The 18315-nt window shown below is 37.8% G+C and overlaps 1 protein-coding gene across 1 annotated transcript; it reads right to left on the bottom strand.

Moving 5' to 3' along the window:
• Positions 1 to 5398: 5398 nt before the first annotated feature.
• Positions 5399 to 13932, bottom strand: LOC146469450 (uncharacterized). The gene is made up of 7 exons (XM_085123320.1): positions 13061 to 13932; positions 12170 to 12265; positions 11437 to 11599; positions 9305 to 9368; positions 7816 to 8069; positions 6459 to 6642; positions 5399 to 5529 (listed from the first exon to the last, which is right to left on the bottom strand). Exons 1-7 carry the CDS (start codon positions 13618 to 13620, stop codon positions 5399 to 5401), a joined length of 1452 nt encoding a protein of 483 aa, XP_084979446.1. The 5' UTR covers positions 13621 to 13932.
• Between the last annotated feature and the right edge of the window lie 4383 nt (positions 13933 to 18315).

Here is an 18315-nt window from a genome sequence, read left to right as displayed (position 1 = left end):
GTGTCAACAACTTGTTGTCGTCGCTCAAGAAATGTTGACTGTTGCTGTGCTTCGTTCGGTGATGATGTTTTTCCATGGTTAACAATAGTTTCAGAGCTAAGCTCGAGTGGCGGAGAAAACAGAATCCTTCTCAGTGCTTTCACATCCTCCAAAGCGTCAGGAGCGAGAAAGCCACAATTAAACAGTGCCTTATAAACACAAGCTAATTTGTTGTTCGGTAAAGATTTCAAGGCGTTGTTCGGTTGACTTCGAAGGAATTTGAAAACTGGAAGACTGTCACAGAACAACACTTTCATTTCCTCCAGCTGGTTGGAAAATCTGCTGCCGCCGTTACGGAGAAGTCTAGGGGTATCGAACACAGAGGAGTTGTGTCCAGTGAGTACTAAGTGATCAACAGGTTTTGAGTTGTAAATAGTTTTAAGGAAATCAGAAAGCGAGTGAGACAGGTTTGCAGTGATGTCGCAGGTATTTGTTTTCCATCTTTGTACAATAGGCCATTTTACAGTTGTGTGCTTAGTGACCTGGTCTTGAATTGGAAGCGAGGCTGGGGATGACCTTGTTTTGATACAGACCTCGCTGTTTTTCATATGTAAATGCAAATAGTTAGCACAAGAACAGTATGATCTACAGATGAAAAGCAGTGAGGTTTGTATCAAAACAAGGTCACCCCCAGCCTCGCTTAGAATCCAAGACCTGTTCACTTAGCACACAACTGTCAAATGGGCTATTGTCTTTGATCTCCGGAATTTCGCACAGTTATGTTGTAAATGGCTGATGCAGTGCTGCTTATAGGTTTACTCGGTAAGATGTATTCGGGAAAGGTAGCTTTTTCGTCCTCTGTTATTGCAGTGCTTTGTTGTAATTATAGTTGAGTTTCTTTTGAATACACTTTTGGAAAACGATGTAAAATTGTACTAGTAAAAACTCAAACGAAAAAAAGCCGAGCCTCAGTAAAAACCGTATTCATAAAACAATGCTTACCTTTGTCACAAGTTTTACACCTGTCAAACCCATCTCCTAGCACCTCCATGTCAATAATTCTTGACCCGACTACATGCACTTTTTGACTGTTTTCTTTGTCTGACCCCTGTGTGCACATGAATGGTGGAGTTTGAATGTTTCGCAATATTTTGACGACATTAAGCAGCCACACAACCAAAAATAATTAAAACCATGTTTAGCGTAGTGTTATAAATTTGTACGTACCACATTTTGTCGTCTTGTTTTTTTGCGGGGCAAAAAATCATCGATCGCGAGTGCCGGAGCATCATCGTCAAGACGTCGCATTTCAACCGACTTTCTTGCCTGAATTAACTTATTAGCGGAGCACACACTTTTTTTGGTAACAAATTTCCCCTTTTTATTACGCAAATAGCCACATTCATTCTAGGACAATTTGGGACCGGCGATGTTAATTTCATTTACGGCCGCCATTGTTGTTTACAACGCGCGCCACGCAATTTCGCGAGAGGATTGCGCGTGGGATACAGTCATTTGGATCCAATCTCCCGCGGACATAAAACCCTTTCGAGCCTCCTTAAGCAACTTGTAGAAATACAGCCGTAATGCGATTTAGTTTACTCCATAATGTGTGATGCAACAATAGTTTTACAATCGAACCAGGTCAAGCGTACCCCCCTAGACTCTATTAATGGATCGATTATTTGAAAATTGAACCCATTAGTTGTTTCAAAGAATGCATTCATTCATTCATTGTTAGCGCGGATCAATGCCCAAATTAAAATTCGACTCTTATTGGTTTTAATTTGAACATTGATCCGCGCTAACAGTAAAAGCAATAGCCTGTAAAATTCAAACTACAGTACATTTGAAAAAGCTCGTTCGTTCAAACTGTTCCCGCATGTTGTTGACACGTTCATTATGCAAAGTCGGTCATGGCAAGAGCACAAAGTCAAGCGCTTGCAACTGAGTCGGGCTGAAAAATTCCAATTTATCTTTCATGTGTAGCATTACCCACCTTGTAGCATGAAAAAGTATGGTATATATTTTACCAGACTGTCCATTATACCGCGAAGAATAGCGAAACACATGTGCCGAAGGAGGGTCAACTGAAATGAACATCTTTCACTGTGAATTCGCATACTTTTCGCTAAATTGATTGGCATATACCTCAAAAAGAGAACCGCTTTACGATAAAACGCTTCCAATCCTTTTTTTTTTTTTTTGAATAACTAACGGAATAAACGCCAGTGCATAAACGTAAAATGTCCATTTAGTGATCATTAGTGAGTTTAAACTTACCCGACAGGACCCACTTTAATACACCATGCGCGGTTGAAAATGGCGAATTTTCTTTCTGACAGTACGCGTTGACTGCTGCAAGTCACGAGAAATCTGGTTTTTGGAAAATACTATTATATAAATCAAGAATTTTCCCTTTGAATATGATGAGGGGGGTTTTCCGGCGGGCTTTCTGGTTTTCTTGTTTCATTCATTGTTCGTATAATCCAATCAAAAATCGAATTTTGATTTGAAGACTTGAAACGACTAACGCGTTCAATTTTCAAATAATAGATTCATTAATAGAATATAGGGGGGTACGCTTGACCTGGTTCGACTGTAAGACTGTCACAAGCATCGATCCACGCTTCCAGTCCTACATAAAATAAATATAAATTCGCACAAATGAAGACAAAACGTTCTTCGTTCCTCTAGCACCTATATTTGAACCGCACCGAAGTATTCTTCAGGGCGAATGAAAACCGTTATACACATTACTCTACATTATAATAAAATTTCGATATAACATGCGCGCTGATTGGTTGAAACAGCGTGCTTTATCAGAGAACAGATGCACGGAGCAACGGTGCTCTTCTGGACTTCTCTCTCGGTTTTATTTATTTATTATTATTATAATTTTTCGATACAGACGTCTTTTATAACCTAGAAAACGTAAAGGAGCTGGACATAGACCATCCTGTGCGCATACAAGGTAAAAAAAAAAAAAAAAAACAGTACAAATAACACGGTGATTGAAAGTGAAGTTTCCGAAGAAGTTAGCGACTAAAACACAGAGCCAAGTAGAAATATAAACAGAGATTTGCAAACATGTCAACCGACGAAATGGTCGAAATTACACCGAAGGCAGAGACGATAAACACCAAAGATAGCATAAAATGGACAGCTCAAGTTTTAGAACGAAAGATGTAAAAATGTCACAAGCTTAAACAAGTGTTAAAAGGTCCCGTAAACGCTCGTTAGCTATATTCTCGTACAAAAAAGATCAAACAAAAAATTGAGAGAACTGAAAATTTAATTAGCTAACGGATACACAAAGATATAAGCTTACAAGATCCTTACATTTTTGGTGCAAGTTCTATATATCACGCCGCATCATGGCCACCTCCGCTCACCGCAGTGAAGCAAGCCTCAGAAATTACAACGCTCGCCCTTCGAGTGAACAACTTACAGCTTGTTCAGATATCCTCTCTGGAGCATTGCGTGGGAAGCCACAGCAGTCACAGCAGCCCTTTTCCTAACGGTGTCAACAGTTCGAGCACTCCTCTTGCTCCCGTGAATTCGACTGTTGTTCATTCACAAAACACAGCGCAGCAGTTGGTTTATTACCGGCCGCAAGCTTTAACGCAGTTTGTTTTCGAATTGCCATGTTGGTGACGTCCAGATTCTCACGAGCCACAAATCCACTTGATTTCAATGAACATTTTACTTTTCCATCCTGATTTTTAAAACGGAAAACTGAAGAAGCACTGACGCTACTGGCGTTACATTCAAACTGAGCAAAGTTTGTAAACTTTGATGCCTTGTTTTGACATGTCTGACAGCTTTCGTGTTGTTCAACCAATCAAATCATTTGAAACATTCTAACAAGGATATTGATTGGCTTATTTTAGCGTGCTTTATCAGAGTACAGATGCACGCTGACGCCAGATCTGTTCGTTCGGAAAATGAAGTTGGTTTTGAAAATGAGGGTGAATGCGGGGGGAAATAAAAGAATTCTTTATCATAAAACAAATAGCGAAGCCTCAGCTGTGCTCTGTTCTATTGTAAAGCACTTACGAAGCGGCTAGAGCACTCAAGAAGTAGGGAGAAACACTCGACTACGTCTCGTGTTTCCCCCTACACTTCGTTCGTGCTCTAGCCGCTTCCTGCGTGCTTTACAACAGAACAGAGCATAGTCGAGGCTTCTTTATTTGTTAAATATTGGGTGACTTTATACACTTTATACACTAGATGCTAAGTAACCTTGTTCGTAAACGTAGCTTTTAATATAATAGACATTCGGTAAACAAGTACATGTAAAAGATGAAACCTACCACCGTAAATAAGTTAAAAACCCTTGAAAACGGGAAATTCTTTTAAATGGCCTTAAATTAATTTTTTTTTTCACCGGATGGGAGAGGTAAAGCTGAGATGAAGCTCGTAACAAACGGCAATTCACCCAAAGTTATTTCAAATATTTGAATAGTTTTCGTTGTTATAGCTGAGCGCTTTACTTACACGTATACACGAGCCACTGATTTGCCACTGCTGCATTTTAAATTGCTGATCAGAATTTTTGTAAATAAAGCCTGAAGATTTGGAAAGAACAAGACGGTTTGTTAAGTCCTACTCTTCTCTTAATAGTAAAACCTCGACTCGACAGCAAACTCATAGCATAAAATAAGGTACATTACAGATTCAAAGATTCGATGTTTGTGCATAAATGGATCCCTTGTACAAATTATTTGCGATAAGGCAGAAATATCTTGGAAGTTATTGGCCGAAAACTATTTGCCACATTTTCTCAAAATGCCGTCAGAGTAGTTAAAAACAGTTCGGAGAGAAGGGGAAGGGTAGCCAAACGTTTCTCATTTAAAATTGGCCACCTATCTGATTCCACTGCCACCTTAAATTTATCGTCCGGTATCTGGTGCATGGGTCAAAATATATTACCAATTCTTCAGTGGAAGGGGAAATTTCTCATCGTGGTTCCGAGACTATATATATTATAATATTGTAAAAAATGAAAACATTTGGAGCGCATTACTAATCAATTATTTTTTAACTAAAACCATCTTGTTTCAAGAACTCAATGTCTATAAAGTACTGATGTTATATTTATGAGCGATGTAATAAAGACACCTCCCTGATAGGTGCACTTGGTTCCCGTTTCTTCGCTGCTATATCTGACACAGAGGGCTCAATTGTAAAATTCCAAGCATTCGCTAAAGTAGTCATTGCCCCGTGCGAATCGTGCGTTGTCCCAGACAAGAAAACAATCAATGTAATTCAAGCAAAACGTGACAAAGTGATGCTTACATACAAAGACAATGTTAAGAAATTGGATAAAGGCAGAAAATTCAACTGGGCATTTTTCTAAATATGATCGAGAAGTATGAAAAGTTAATGGAAATGTTAGAATGATTCAATTATTAACTTAAAGTCCTGTTGCTTTAGTTTCCAGTATGTTCAAGCATTCTTCCATTTGCATGAGAAGGGTTCTTGCTGCCCCCACGTCACTGAGAATAGTTTCTTTTACTGTCGACATCTGGCCGGTTACCGTCCCAACTAACAAACAAATAAACGATGAACTGTGTGATTGATCTTTTATATAGTACGTTGTATCTTAGTGAGATATCCTATATTATATGTAACATTAACTATAGTTTTTTTCTTTTCTTTTTTACAATTGTTAACAACACTCCAAAACATTAGCTATAGATGCAACAAGTCAGGGAAGATGAAAGTAAACGTTTCATCCTTGATATATATTCCCTACATCAAGAACAATTTGATTTAAGATATTTCAGTAGACTTTCGCCTTTCAAAGGCTCTATTTCCACTGGACCCTGATAACCTACAGCTGCATTGTATTTTAGGGTTAGGGGCATTGTTCTGTTGTTCGTTCTTTTGTTTGTTCAATCAACCGTGTTAGACGTTGCAAACGGTGTAGGCCGCTCCAGATATTTCATCAAAGCGATACCTATTGAACTACATTGTTAACCGATGAGATACTGAATGGGATTACGTCTCCTTAAGCTCATCTCCTATCCCTCGTACTTAACCGTAGGTTAATCCGAAGAAATAATAATAGCTTTTTTCATCATCTGTGCTTTAGCGTTCTGAGTTGAAAATGACTTTTTACGATTTACAGAATTACCCTACTTAGAGCCACGGTTTGAGCATCTTCCGTTGTTTGGAGAGTTTTCGTCGTAGCTTTTCTTTCCTTCGTGTATACACAGAAAGCCTCTGCCTTCGCCTACGGCTCAAATCTATTAGATGCAAGATCTAAAGAGCCAGCCTCTGAATGCAATTTCTACTAATACAGAGTACCAAACTAGGCCTGAAATTCACTTACCTTGATCAATTCAATTGTTAACTTTTGAATTATGCTGTTGTTTGATTGTTTGTTTGTTTGTTTGTTTGTTTTTTTATGCGACGTGTTTTCTATTCAGCTCATTTGGTGACCTTGACAAGCTTTTGTACTAGGCACTTACCTACAATAGCAGGTACAACGTCTTTTTTGTCTTTTATCTTAATCCTTCTTATTAAGATTTCCCATACTGTTCCAATAAGAAGCAAACCGCCCAGCACTCCAAGTGATATGTACAGGGATAGTTTCACAAACGGAGAGGAATCGTCAAACGGGCTGAAGTTCTTGGTAGGCTTCTGTATCGTTACCTAAAAGCAACCAGTGATAATGAGATCATTTAATTTGATTTTACAATTTGAGTCGTTCTTTTTGTTAATTTCGCTTTTGTTGTAGATGTTTTTGAATCAGTAAAGATTCATTCATTCATTCATTCATTCATTCATTCATTCATTCATTCATTCATTCATTCATTCATTCAGTCAGTCAGTCAGTCAGTCAGTCAGTCAGTCAGTCAGTCAGTCAGTCAGTCAGTCAGTCATTCATTCATTCATTCATTCATTCATTCATTCATTCATTCATTCATTCATTCATTCATTCATTCATTCATTCATTCATTCATTCATTCATCCATTCATTTTTGACAACTAGTTTATATAAAACCAGCCTTAAACAAAATTGATCTTATATTCATTTTTCTACGTTACTTACACAAAAAAGACCTCTTTCGTATCCTCATTTTTGAAGAGATATGAATACAGGAGCATTTAAAACTACTCGACAACGGGAAACTGGTGGGGAAAAACAAGTTTCATTCAACTCTATATAAATACAATAAATTGTTCTCTACACTCGTTGCAAAATATCCCATGAATGTTCCCTCATTCCACCTCAGATTTACAGATTCGTTTCAGCAAAATGGACCGTGCGTTAACATGAGGTTATAATGTAACCTGTGCGTTAGACCGGCTTGGCCTTGTGAAATTACCCCACAAGAATCGGAGAGGCTGGTATGTATGTATGTATGTATGTATGTATGTATGTATGTATGTATGTATGTATGTATTAGAACGATTTCCATTGGAGTGTCGAATATAATTTTTCGTTTGCTTTGGTTTTTGCTTTACCGCACTCTCTGAATGATTAGCAAAACGCCCTCCATGCCTTCCACAAAACCAATACCAATCGCACGCGTTTTCGAGTGCTTGGCGCTGGTTACATCTGTATTTACTTTGAACTCTGATTGGTTCATTGCAATGTTTGCGTGATTGGCCAGAACAAATTTAACAATTTGCTTTTTATTTTACGATACTCGATTGAAAACTGCTCTGTGCAATTATTCCAATTACTTATTTCTTTGTTTAACTAATTTTGAGGACAATAAGAAAGTTTTATTTGAACATAATTTCCCTACTAGTTGTTTATTCGTTTGTTGTTGTTTTTTTGTTGTCTTCAGTGTTGCTAGAATCCTTCACAAAACTAACCTTATAAGTAGACGAAACGGCCTGCACCATTCTCCAAATGCTTGTTCGATAAAAATTCAAGCAGTCCGCAAGGTCTTTTTTATCCTTGGAAAAGAGGACCCCAATATCCCTCTGAAATTCAAACTTCTTAACGGTGATCAGTGATTTCAGTTTGTCTCTTGCTTGATAATAAGATGCTGTGTAGTGGTCTAAAAACATCCATTCAATTTGCTTTGTTTTCAATGCTTGAATCATTTCTTCAATTCTGTCGAATGCTTGAAGTAAATAAAGAATAACGTTTGAGATTTAGTTTGGCGTTACCTCTGAGGCATTGCACTACTTAGAACTCACTTAACCGCTCAATAAAAGATAGTTAAGGGAAGAATGTTACTGGTGAAACTATATGAAATCATATGCGCTGGAAATTACATCCGATCACCACCTAATTATGAAGGATCACCACGTTAAATTTGGGGTGCCTTTCTGAGGTATCTGAGAGATCTGGAAATCCAAGACGGTCGTCCCTGCGTAGCAAGCGTTTCTGTGCTGTTTCCGAGCAAGGACCGCGCGAAAAATGGCGTGAGTAAGCGGGGAGGGGGTGGGAAAGAAAGGAATCCATTCCTTCCCTCCCCCTCCCCCCTCTTTAATTTTTTGGCTCTCGTTTCATTTCTCGCGCGGCCAAAACCGAGAATCTCGTTCCTCGGTCTTTCTTTGCTCCGAAACAGCACGGAAACGCTTAAGACGGTCGATCCAAGATGTCCGTCGTTTGATGAAATCATGACGAAATTCAATTCCCACAGTATGTGATTTTATGCCGTCCCATTGCTATGCTCAACGAAAACATCATTGGACGTTCTATTAACTCACCAAGTTTCATTATTATACCTTTAACAAACTCGGATTAATGGGTTTGTGTGTGGGGGGAGGGGGGGGGGGGGGTGCATGCCTGCCTCGGAAGGCAAAGGCACACTGAAGTCCAAATAGGGCTGGTAAACAACCCATGGGAGAGAAAATCTGAAAAACATTTTTTTTAAAGATCTCTACTATCTTGTCTGGATGTCTCCTTACTTAATCTATGCTATTGTAATTTTACAGGTTTCAGTTAGACATTCAAGCACAGCTTTTACCCGACCCCATACTTGTTGTCCCACGATAGTTACGAAGATTAGACTGAATCTGTTTGCAACCAAGTAGATCTGGGAGCCATTGGTGTTTCATGACCTCTGGTTTTGTACAATCAAACACCTAGAAATAACACATGCTACCACTAACGACCATGAAATGCTTACGACTCTTCCACCTGCTTTAACCCAAACAAAATTTGCGTTTCTCTATAGCTATAGCTCAGTACACATTGGTACATTCAGGTCAAAGCAGACCGGCAAAGAGAAGCAGACGATCTTATCCAAACCCAATCATTCAGGTACTATTATTAAAAGTAATTACATTAGTTAGAGATTCATGACACGGGCTTGTCATTTATTATTTCGTATTTGGTTAAACACAACACCTTCTGGTTGAGCACCTTCTTGCAAAGCGTGCTGATATTCTGTCCCATTGCTCAACACTCCAACCTGAGATGTAGAAATAATAATAAGGACATTTTCTTAAGGCACTAGGACCATTTTGCAATTTGATTTCATCGTCATTGATGTTATTTGCATGGCACTTTGTGCTGTCTAATTTAGTAAATAATTGGACATTTCCTATCCTGTGTAGGATTTTGGAACTCGATCAAATGCGGTACTACTTGGCACAGGAAGTGCTCTTGTTAGTAGCCAAAATATTTAATAAGCTATCATATTTAGAATCCACACTGTAATTCAACTTGTTGTAGTTGCAATCCACGCTGAAATTCAACTTGTTGTAATTTAACCACATTGTTGACTTCCCCACGGCCTGGCGCATTTTTTGCGATGTTGCGTCCTTTCTTATATTTCTCTACACTTTGATGAGGGTAGTCTTTAACGAGGATACCGACATCACAAAAGTGATATACAGAAGCGTCCTATAAAAAATTACCAAGAAGAAATTAAAACCTAATCATAGAAACAAGAAATGAAAAAAAATATGTACACAAAAGTTAAAAGTAGAACTAAAAGAATTATAAAGTAGCTTTTGACAGTCCACGTTTAAAAGCAGTCAGTGGTTTCTGAATTTCAACTTGTTGTAATTCAACCAGATTGTTAACTTCCCCACGGCCCGGCGCATTTTTGCGATGTTGCGTCCTTTTCCTTTCTTATATTTCTCTACACTTTGATGAGGGTAGTCTTTAATGAGGATACTGACATCACAAAAGTGGTTTACAGAAGTGTCCTCTAAAAAATTACCAAGAACAAATTAAAACCTAATCATAGGAATAAGAAATGAAAAAAATATACATACAAAAGTTAAAAGTAGAACTGAAAGAATCATAAAATAGCTTTTGACAGTCCACGTTTAAAAGCAGTCAGTGGCTCTGCTTCCCTTATCACGGGATCTAATCTGTTCCAGATTTCTGAACGGCTAAAATTAATTGACGACCAAAGACCCTATTTTCTATTGACAGTGGGTTTGAAAAAAATTAATCTGAAGTCTAACTAGAAACTTTGTATTAAAACATTTTAGAGGACAACTTTCAAACCTATAAGAAAGATTTATTGGAACCGCTTCTAAACACTGCAAAAAGAGCTTCCTGGTTGATATTACATTCGAGGTTTAACTCGAGCTCTATGTGGACCGATGAAGGTGGTGGTGGGAATTCTCCCCTCCGCGACTATAAAACTGAACATAAAACTTTTTTTAATGTTTTAGTAAACGCCATGAACATGACATCTCCACCTCTAATCTCAGTCATATAACTGACAGCTTAACCTCACACGAACGACAATCATTACGGAATCTTAAGAAACGACAAGACATCGTTATCAAACCGGCCGACAAAGGCTCTGGGACGGTAGTGATGGACAAGACCTGGTACATAGACGAATGTAATCGACAGCTTAACGACGTTAAATTCTACAGAAAACAAGACGAAGACATAACTAATCAAATTCAACAAAGTGTTACCATTTACGTTCAACGCATGCTCAAAGACGGCTACATTGATGAACTGAGACGAAACAATACCTTATACAAATTTACGTTAAATCTAGACGCTTTTACATTTTACCTAAAATTCACAAAACTGGAAACCCAGGACGCCCCATAGTTTCATCTAACAGCCACCCTACAGAACGCATCTCACAGTTCTTCCCATCGTCTATGAACCTCGGTAACTTTTTTAAACATTTATCTGTGAACAAATTGATGTGGTTGGTTGTTGATCATCATAGACTTTGACGTTACCATGGCAACCAAATTTTCGTAAAAATCCAGAATCCAAGATGGCAGCCATTTGGCAATTACTGGAGCCCCTTGCAATTGTGACGAAATTAACTCGTAATGCGACGGCACCAATTCTCGCTGTTAACTTTAACACGGAAACATCCTTGAACGTATACTTTAAGTTCATTATCATAGCTTTAACAGTCGCGGTGAAATAGAGGGGTAGGCACCGTGAATCCCCCCCCCCCCCACCCCAGGAGAAAAAAAAAAGCCCTAAATAGATAGGGTTGAAATAGCTATTATGACAAAATAATAGTTTAAAGGAATTTAACCAACCTTTAATCCAGTAAGACTATTTGGTATTAAGTCAAGGGAGACAGCTGACGTCAAGGCTGAGGTTATATTAGCCGTTAATATTGCCATGCTGATGAGACCTAACATGATCCAGATGATGGAGAACATGCGAGCAAGGACGGACTTTGGAGTTTTGTCGCCATACCTGATACAGGAAAATTGTTAAAAGCAACTTTATTCTCTTAGGTTGTCTTCAATTATGCAGCTTTATTACTGACGTACCGCGGTGTAACATATTAACACAACAGTTCAACTTGGACATATAACATTACACTGGGGACGGATCGTATGAAATAAGGAGCTGGGCACAGTTGTTCAAAGCCCGATTAAGCTAATCCTGGGTTAACGTGAACTTTCATTCGAGTTTAATTACTAATCAATGAAGACTCTTTGAAAAGAGTTTTGTTCCTCAGTTTTCATTTAGGCCTTTTTTCATGAAAGCCTCCGTTAATTTTTAATTGTGGATTAGCGTTAATGAGCTTTCGAACAACCGGGCCCTGGAGAATAAGAGGTAATACGCTATTCGTTATATGTAGTGTCTTCGCTTGTCCATGACGAAAATTGCCAAACAAAATGTTTACCGTGAACATTTAATTGATTACAATAAGGCATACAGTCTGTATGGGATGCGCTCTCACAAAACTGATTGTCCCAGCCTTTTCCTAACAGTCTTATATTCAATACAGAAACAAATTCGAACAAATTTTGTTCCTACCCTACTGTAGTCATAGAAATGAAAGACCACCAGAATCCATCCCAGGAACCTCTAAAGAACGAACGTGGGAATTCTTCACTGTTCCAGTATGTGTCCTGTTAAAAAGGCGAGATAGCCAGTACACGAAAGAGGAGGGAAATTCCGTGTGCCTTACAGTAGTAAAGAAATTAAAAGCCACTGGATTTATTCCTATGAACCATAGATTAACGAATTTCTGACCCCGGCAGACTGACAAAGATATAGCTGCTGCAGGTCTACAATAAAATCGAGATGTTGATAGCTTTCAAAAATATGTTAAGAACGGTGCCTACTATTGTTACTGCGCATACGTTCTGCGCATCTCGAGATACTCGAGTTTCCTATCGGTAGTGCTCACTTATACGGGGATATTTTTGCGCGGTTTAAAACTATGCGGAGAAAGCAGAACTTAGCAAGTGCTCTTGGTATCCAAAAAGAAAATTGGGGGTAACCCTGCATTTTTCAGAGATAATTAAGCTTCTATTTAGGAAAAACTGCCATACATTGCTTTATATTTTGGCGCTTTTTGGAAATATCGTTGCTTAATTATCTCTGAAAAATGCGTGGTTACCCCCAATTTTCTTTTTGGATTTCAATAGCCCTTGCTAAGATCTGCTTTTCCTGCATAGTCATAAACCGCACAAAAATACTTCTGTATTAGTAAGCACCGTCCTTTAAGTGTTATTTTAGTAATAATAAACAAACGTCATATGATAGTTGAAAAATTGTCTAGTCCAGTACTTTTGATAACTTAATGACAGTCCCAGCCGATTACATTTTGTAATATTTACATTTGATTTACATTGGATGTGAGATCTATCCACTTTTTTTACATTTCAATTGACAATATTATACAACTTAATAAAGTAACAAAACGGCCAAATGAGGGTGTAATATTGTCTAATGGCAGAGAAGACAATATTTACAGCAAGCAATGGCCAAGCCTTTAGAACTGCGTCCATGACAACATCTAGCGCGCTGGAATGATCCTCGGTGGTGATGAACTCTGTTCCGGGATAATCGTCGACTTTTAAGAACAAGAATTCGCTGAACCGCCGATGGAACGGATGCTCAAATATGGGAAAAACAACATGAACGTTGCTTTGGCGCAGGAGCTCAATCATTTCAAACTCACTGTCAACTTTCAAGTTATCCACCGTGTAATCGGTTGGATCACGATGCAGAAAACCGCACTCAACAACAAAAAACCTTAGTAATACGTCTCGGAACATTCCATGGGCCTCGTTGACGGAGGTTTGATTGGCAATGAGCTCTGTATATGGAGGCTTCAAAATCCATGCAATCTTCAGGGTTTTTGGAGTAGCTAAACTCAGTAGGGAAGAATTAATCGCGGCTGCACTGGGTAGATAGGAAATGGAACCAATCAGAAGTGCGATAGTGATGTTTAAGGTTGCCTCTGAATAGTTCGCCATAGCAGATCTAAAACAGTGAGAAATTATGTTATGAGGCTGAAATACCACCGATATTCAGCGTTATTATCCAACACATTGTGACACTGCCCAAATATGGTCATGGTGAACTCAATATACGTCGCCCGCACATAACAGATATCCTGCGATATACGTAGTTTTCGTGCGTCGGGGAGAAAAATGGCAGAGCGCTTTCAAAACGTAACGACCTCGCAAGAACTCCAAACTATTAATAACGCTGTTTTATACTGAACACAAAAAAGAAAACCAAGTTTGCTGTTAAGAATTGTAATGGTTAGTGCAAAAACTTTTACTGCTTACCCTCGTTTATGAACTGGCAAATTACAGTTTCAGCAAAAACGTTTAATATTTTTCGCTAGACTTTTGGATTGTACCGTATTCTAGGGCTCAGAAGCTACAAACAGTACATGTATTTCCTTAGATTGGTTCTTACAACTGTTAAACAGAGATCTCGGCTCGTCTTGAAAAGATGGAAAAAACCACCTGAGAAAATCCGAGTTCGCACTGAAGTGCCGCGAGAAATTTTAGCTTTCTGGCAGATAAAAAGATAGACGGAGTACAAAGTAAACCTATTGTATACTCTTCTCAACTGAGTAACTTGTTGTAACCACATTACCTAACTTCCCATTCCGTCGACTAAACCCAGATTACTACTCTAGCTATAATTTCAGGTGGTATCTCATTGTTAATAATTAATGTAAAAAAAAAAAAAAAGAAAAAAAAAAAAAGAAAGAAAACGAGTTGATAGCTGAGTATGTAAGTAAATGAAAAAAAAAAAAAAAAAACATTGATGATATTACACATACAGAGTTCCGATATTAAAAGGGTTTTCATTAAATGGGTTTTAATGATTTCTGACAGGGAGGTTTTAAGATTAGCTTAGGTTGTACACCGTAAGAGAACACGCCAACACCTGGCTCGGAGTACGGTACTTTGAATAAGTACAAAATGACAAATTGAAAATATCAAAAGCAATGTAATTTGGCAAGAGAGGATCAAGGGGCACCCCTTGACCCTCGCTTGAATTTGGTGATGTTGTTTTTTTTTTTAGTTCTTCCAAGAGAGGATCAAGGGTCCTCTCTTGGTTCTTCATATTCCTCTGTGTTCCATATATATAAGTTGCGAAAAACAATACACTTTCGTTTGATAATGGTTGTTTTTCCGCCAAAACGACACTAGTTCACTCGCGCGCAATCTTTCTCTATTGAAAAAACCTGACTTGTACTTAACGTCTTTATTGCAAATGAAGAGACGCCTTCAACGTTTTTAGCAAACAGCCAGGTCAATTCTTATCTAATCGGTGAGAAATGACAGCAGCCTTTGCTGAAACAGGCGAATATACAAAACATTGGCCGAAATAGCTGACTCAGTCGCGGCCAAAGGTAAAATAATGTGAAGCAAACCAGGCGATCATTCGATAGAAGCATTGATGGGCAGCTTCGGTCACTTGAAGGTCTAAAACATTGTATAAAACTTAAACATCGTACCCGCAGCGGGTGCCATTTCGAGGCAGAGCACTTGAAACAAAAGAAAACTCCTCCAACGGACTAATGCGAGAAATGGGAACTTCGTATGTCTCGTAAATAAAGAACAAACCCATTCGAAAATACAAGTAACAAATTCAAAGGATTTTTTATATTTGGAAGGTAGATTGTAATATCAAAGTTGGTTTTATAGTAAAAAGTCATTATTACTAAACTGACTTAAAAGAAAAAAAAACTATTTGTTAATTAAAATTCACTGTATGCAAACTGTCAATGCTCTATAAGCTAAAATTAATCAAAACAGATGATTATTAGTTTTTTGTTTTGTTGGTTTTGTTTTTCGAAAAAGATCACAGATGTCGTATTTCCCTGTGCATCAATTCACGCTTTTGAATGTTATTTGAAACAGGCTTAAGAAAACATTATTTTTATTGAATTAAATTATTTAACACATTGTTTTGAAACGCAACGTTTCTTGTTAGCGACATTTCTTTCACCAATAACTTACAGTGTCTCTTTCTATATTAAAATATTAACAATTCATTCTTAAGTTCTTGGTGAAAAAACAGAGTACAAGGACCTTACTTCCATAACAAACTTCGAGCTCCTTAGCACTCTTTTCATGTTGTTGACGTTAACTGGTTCAAAGCGTAACCCTTTAAACGTTTAGAATTTTGATTGAAAATCGTATACCTTATGCCAATACAGACGATTGCAAAATTTCATTTAGGGGAGTTTCATCGAAACTAAACTTGAACTTTTGATGACTCACGAAAGAAATTTTCTGCATTGCCCGAGGTTCAGAATCACGCAAAAAAGAAAAAATCAACCTACAGGAAGCAAATAGAATTTGTACTTTCTCAGTTCAGTGCGTAATTAACCTTTCTTGTTGATCCCGTTAGTGTCAAAATATTTTCTTGTGAAATATTAACCTATCAGTACCAAAACATAAATTTTAAGCGATGTATAGTCCCCCCTAGAGCATGTTGTGAAACCTCCCTACTTGTTGAACAAACTCTGTACAGCCCTCTTCATGCAAAGCCCATTTCTGTACAAGACGTTATACAATAGGAGATGCTCCACACAGTTAAAAGAGGGGAAGGCGCTTTTATACTACACATATCTCCCTCAAAAGAAAGCAAAGAATTACATAAGTCAAGGACCATTACCCATTGTACTAAAATACCTTTGACTGCAAATCAATGTCGCTCACTGCAATATGTCAGATGAGCTTGCAATTTCAGTGAACGAGAAACTAATTTTTGTTTCCACTGCAAAAACACATTGATTACATGGTCAAAAATTAGCAAACTTGCAATGAGTAATAATTCCACTGCAATCGATCGCAATTCATTGACAATTGGCATTTATAATCGCGTAAAGAAACAAAGCCCCTCCCTACTTTCTGAAGCGTATTAATTTTGTCATGGATTGCACGTCTTGGGGGTAAAGAAGACAATTAAGGAACAGGTGAAAACTATAAGCAACTATAAGTGTTTATTATTTTTGAAAATTTCACCAAAAATATAGAGATGAGTGCTATTTATTCATTTATTTAAAATCAATATTTTTACAGGGTGCCCAGTTTAGCAAGACTAGTTTACATTGAGCCCTGTTACAAATTGCTTTTTCTAGGATTTCCAACAAGTGCTTGGGAAGGATTGGGGGAGGGGGAATATCCAGAAGTTTTGAGGAACAATTGTTTTTGTTATTGTTGTTTTTTTATTTGTTTGTGTTTGCTTCTTGTAAATAAGCTTGATCTACAACCCGAATCAGACACTACTCCGCTTCATATACTCTGCATCAAGGTACCTGGTGAATTTTGGATAAAAATAAATTTTGTTTTTTTTGGCGTGGAAACGGGAAAATGTAAGGTATTAGCATGAAAATCATGTTTGTTTTGGTATGAAAGATGGAATAGATGAACCTCTCCTGGTTGGAGTGTAGAGTATCCCCACCCGATCTTTCTATTGTAATAAATAAATTAGGAAATGTTGACCCAGTTCACAATACTTTAACTTAGAGCAGATAGCGAGAGAAGCATAGTAAGAGTGGCAAATATTTTTTGATATTTAACAATTAGATTATGAGCTCGAGATTTCTATCGCGTGATAGTTGATGAGGGCGAAGCCCAAATCAACTATCACGCATAGAAATCGAGAGCGAATAATCTAATTGTTTTAGTATAAATCTACTAGTTGTTCAAAACTAAACAAGTAAATTATCTATTTCCTCATCGCAGACACTTCGAAAACGCGAAGAAGCGGCCGCCATTTTGTTGAAAATCGCTACTCGCTATCTATCACAGAATAGATAGCGAGTAGCGTAGCCAATCAGAGAACGGCATTCGTGATAGAACACTAGTAGATTTATACTAATGTGGTTTATTGGAGCAGTGATCATTGCTTTCTAACAGCTGGAATTTAGAAAGATCAATGTCATTCAACAATAACCGATTCAAGAAATTCAAACTCAGTATTGACATTTAGCAACTGCAAGATGTAGATCCTGATTCCAGTTTGTGGTATCAGAAAACTTATACGCGTCATCAGGTATTTTATTGCCCATCACTTCGCAACCAATTTGTATTTACTGCCACATATAACTAGCAAAGCACCTGTGTAGTTTCATTTCACTCTAAAAGAAAATGAAAATGAGTTGTTAATGTTATTTGTGATGGCGTGCTGTTTCTTTTTACACCAGCAATAATAGCTCTGAGGTTACAGCTCATCACACTTTTACCATTATTCAAAGAAGTAATAACCACATGCAGACATCAAATTAAGCTTCCACTGAAACCTTATTTAACGAACGGGTTTATTCAAACTCCCCCTGTTTATCGTCAAGCTTCCTGGAATTAATACTGAGTAACTTCTGCAGAAATTTCTAAACCATAGCGAAGTTCCCTTACAACCATTTTCCTTTTTCGTTTCTTTGCTTATAATTAAAGATGCTATCAATGAAGCTTCTTCAATTGGTTTTTTTTTTTAATTCATTTAGGCTCGTCTAATTATAAATGCAAACAAGGCAATAAATAAAAGTGTTTTTTGGCAGCTATCTTATTACTTATTGTTTTCAAGCTTCTTTGTGGTGGAAACTGAAATTTTCGCCCAAGTTAGCTTAACCGAGTTGATAAGCTCTGGTAAGTGCTATTGGAGTTAATGTGGGCATGTCTCATCGAAACAGGTACAAC

Source organism: Pavona decussata, unplaced genomic scaffold (assembly GCF_977016875.1).
Source record: "Pavona decussata unplaced genomic scaffold, jaPavDecu1.1 SCAFFOLD_124, whole genome shotgun sequence".
In the NCBI taxonomy this organism is placed as follows: Eukaryota; Metazoa; Cnidaria; class Anthozoa; order Scleractinia; family Agariciidae; genus Pavona; species Pavona decussata.
The sequence above is the reverse complement of the archived record's forward strand: the minus strand, read 5'-3'. Positions and strand labels throughout refer to the sequence as shown.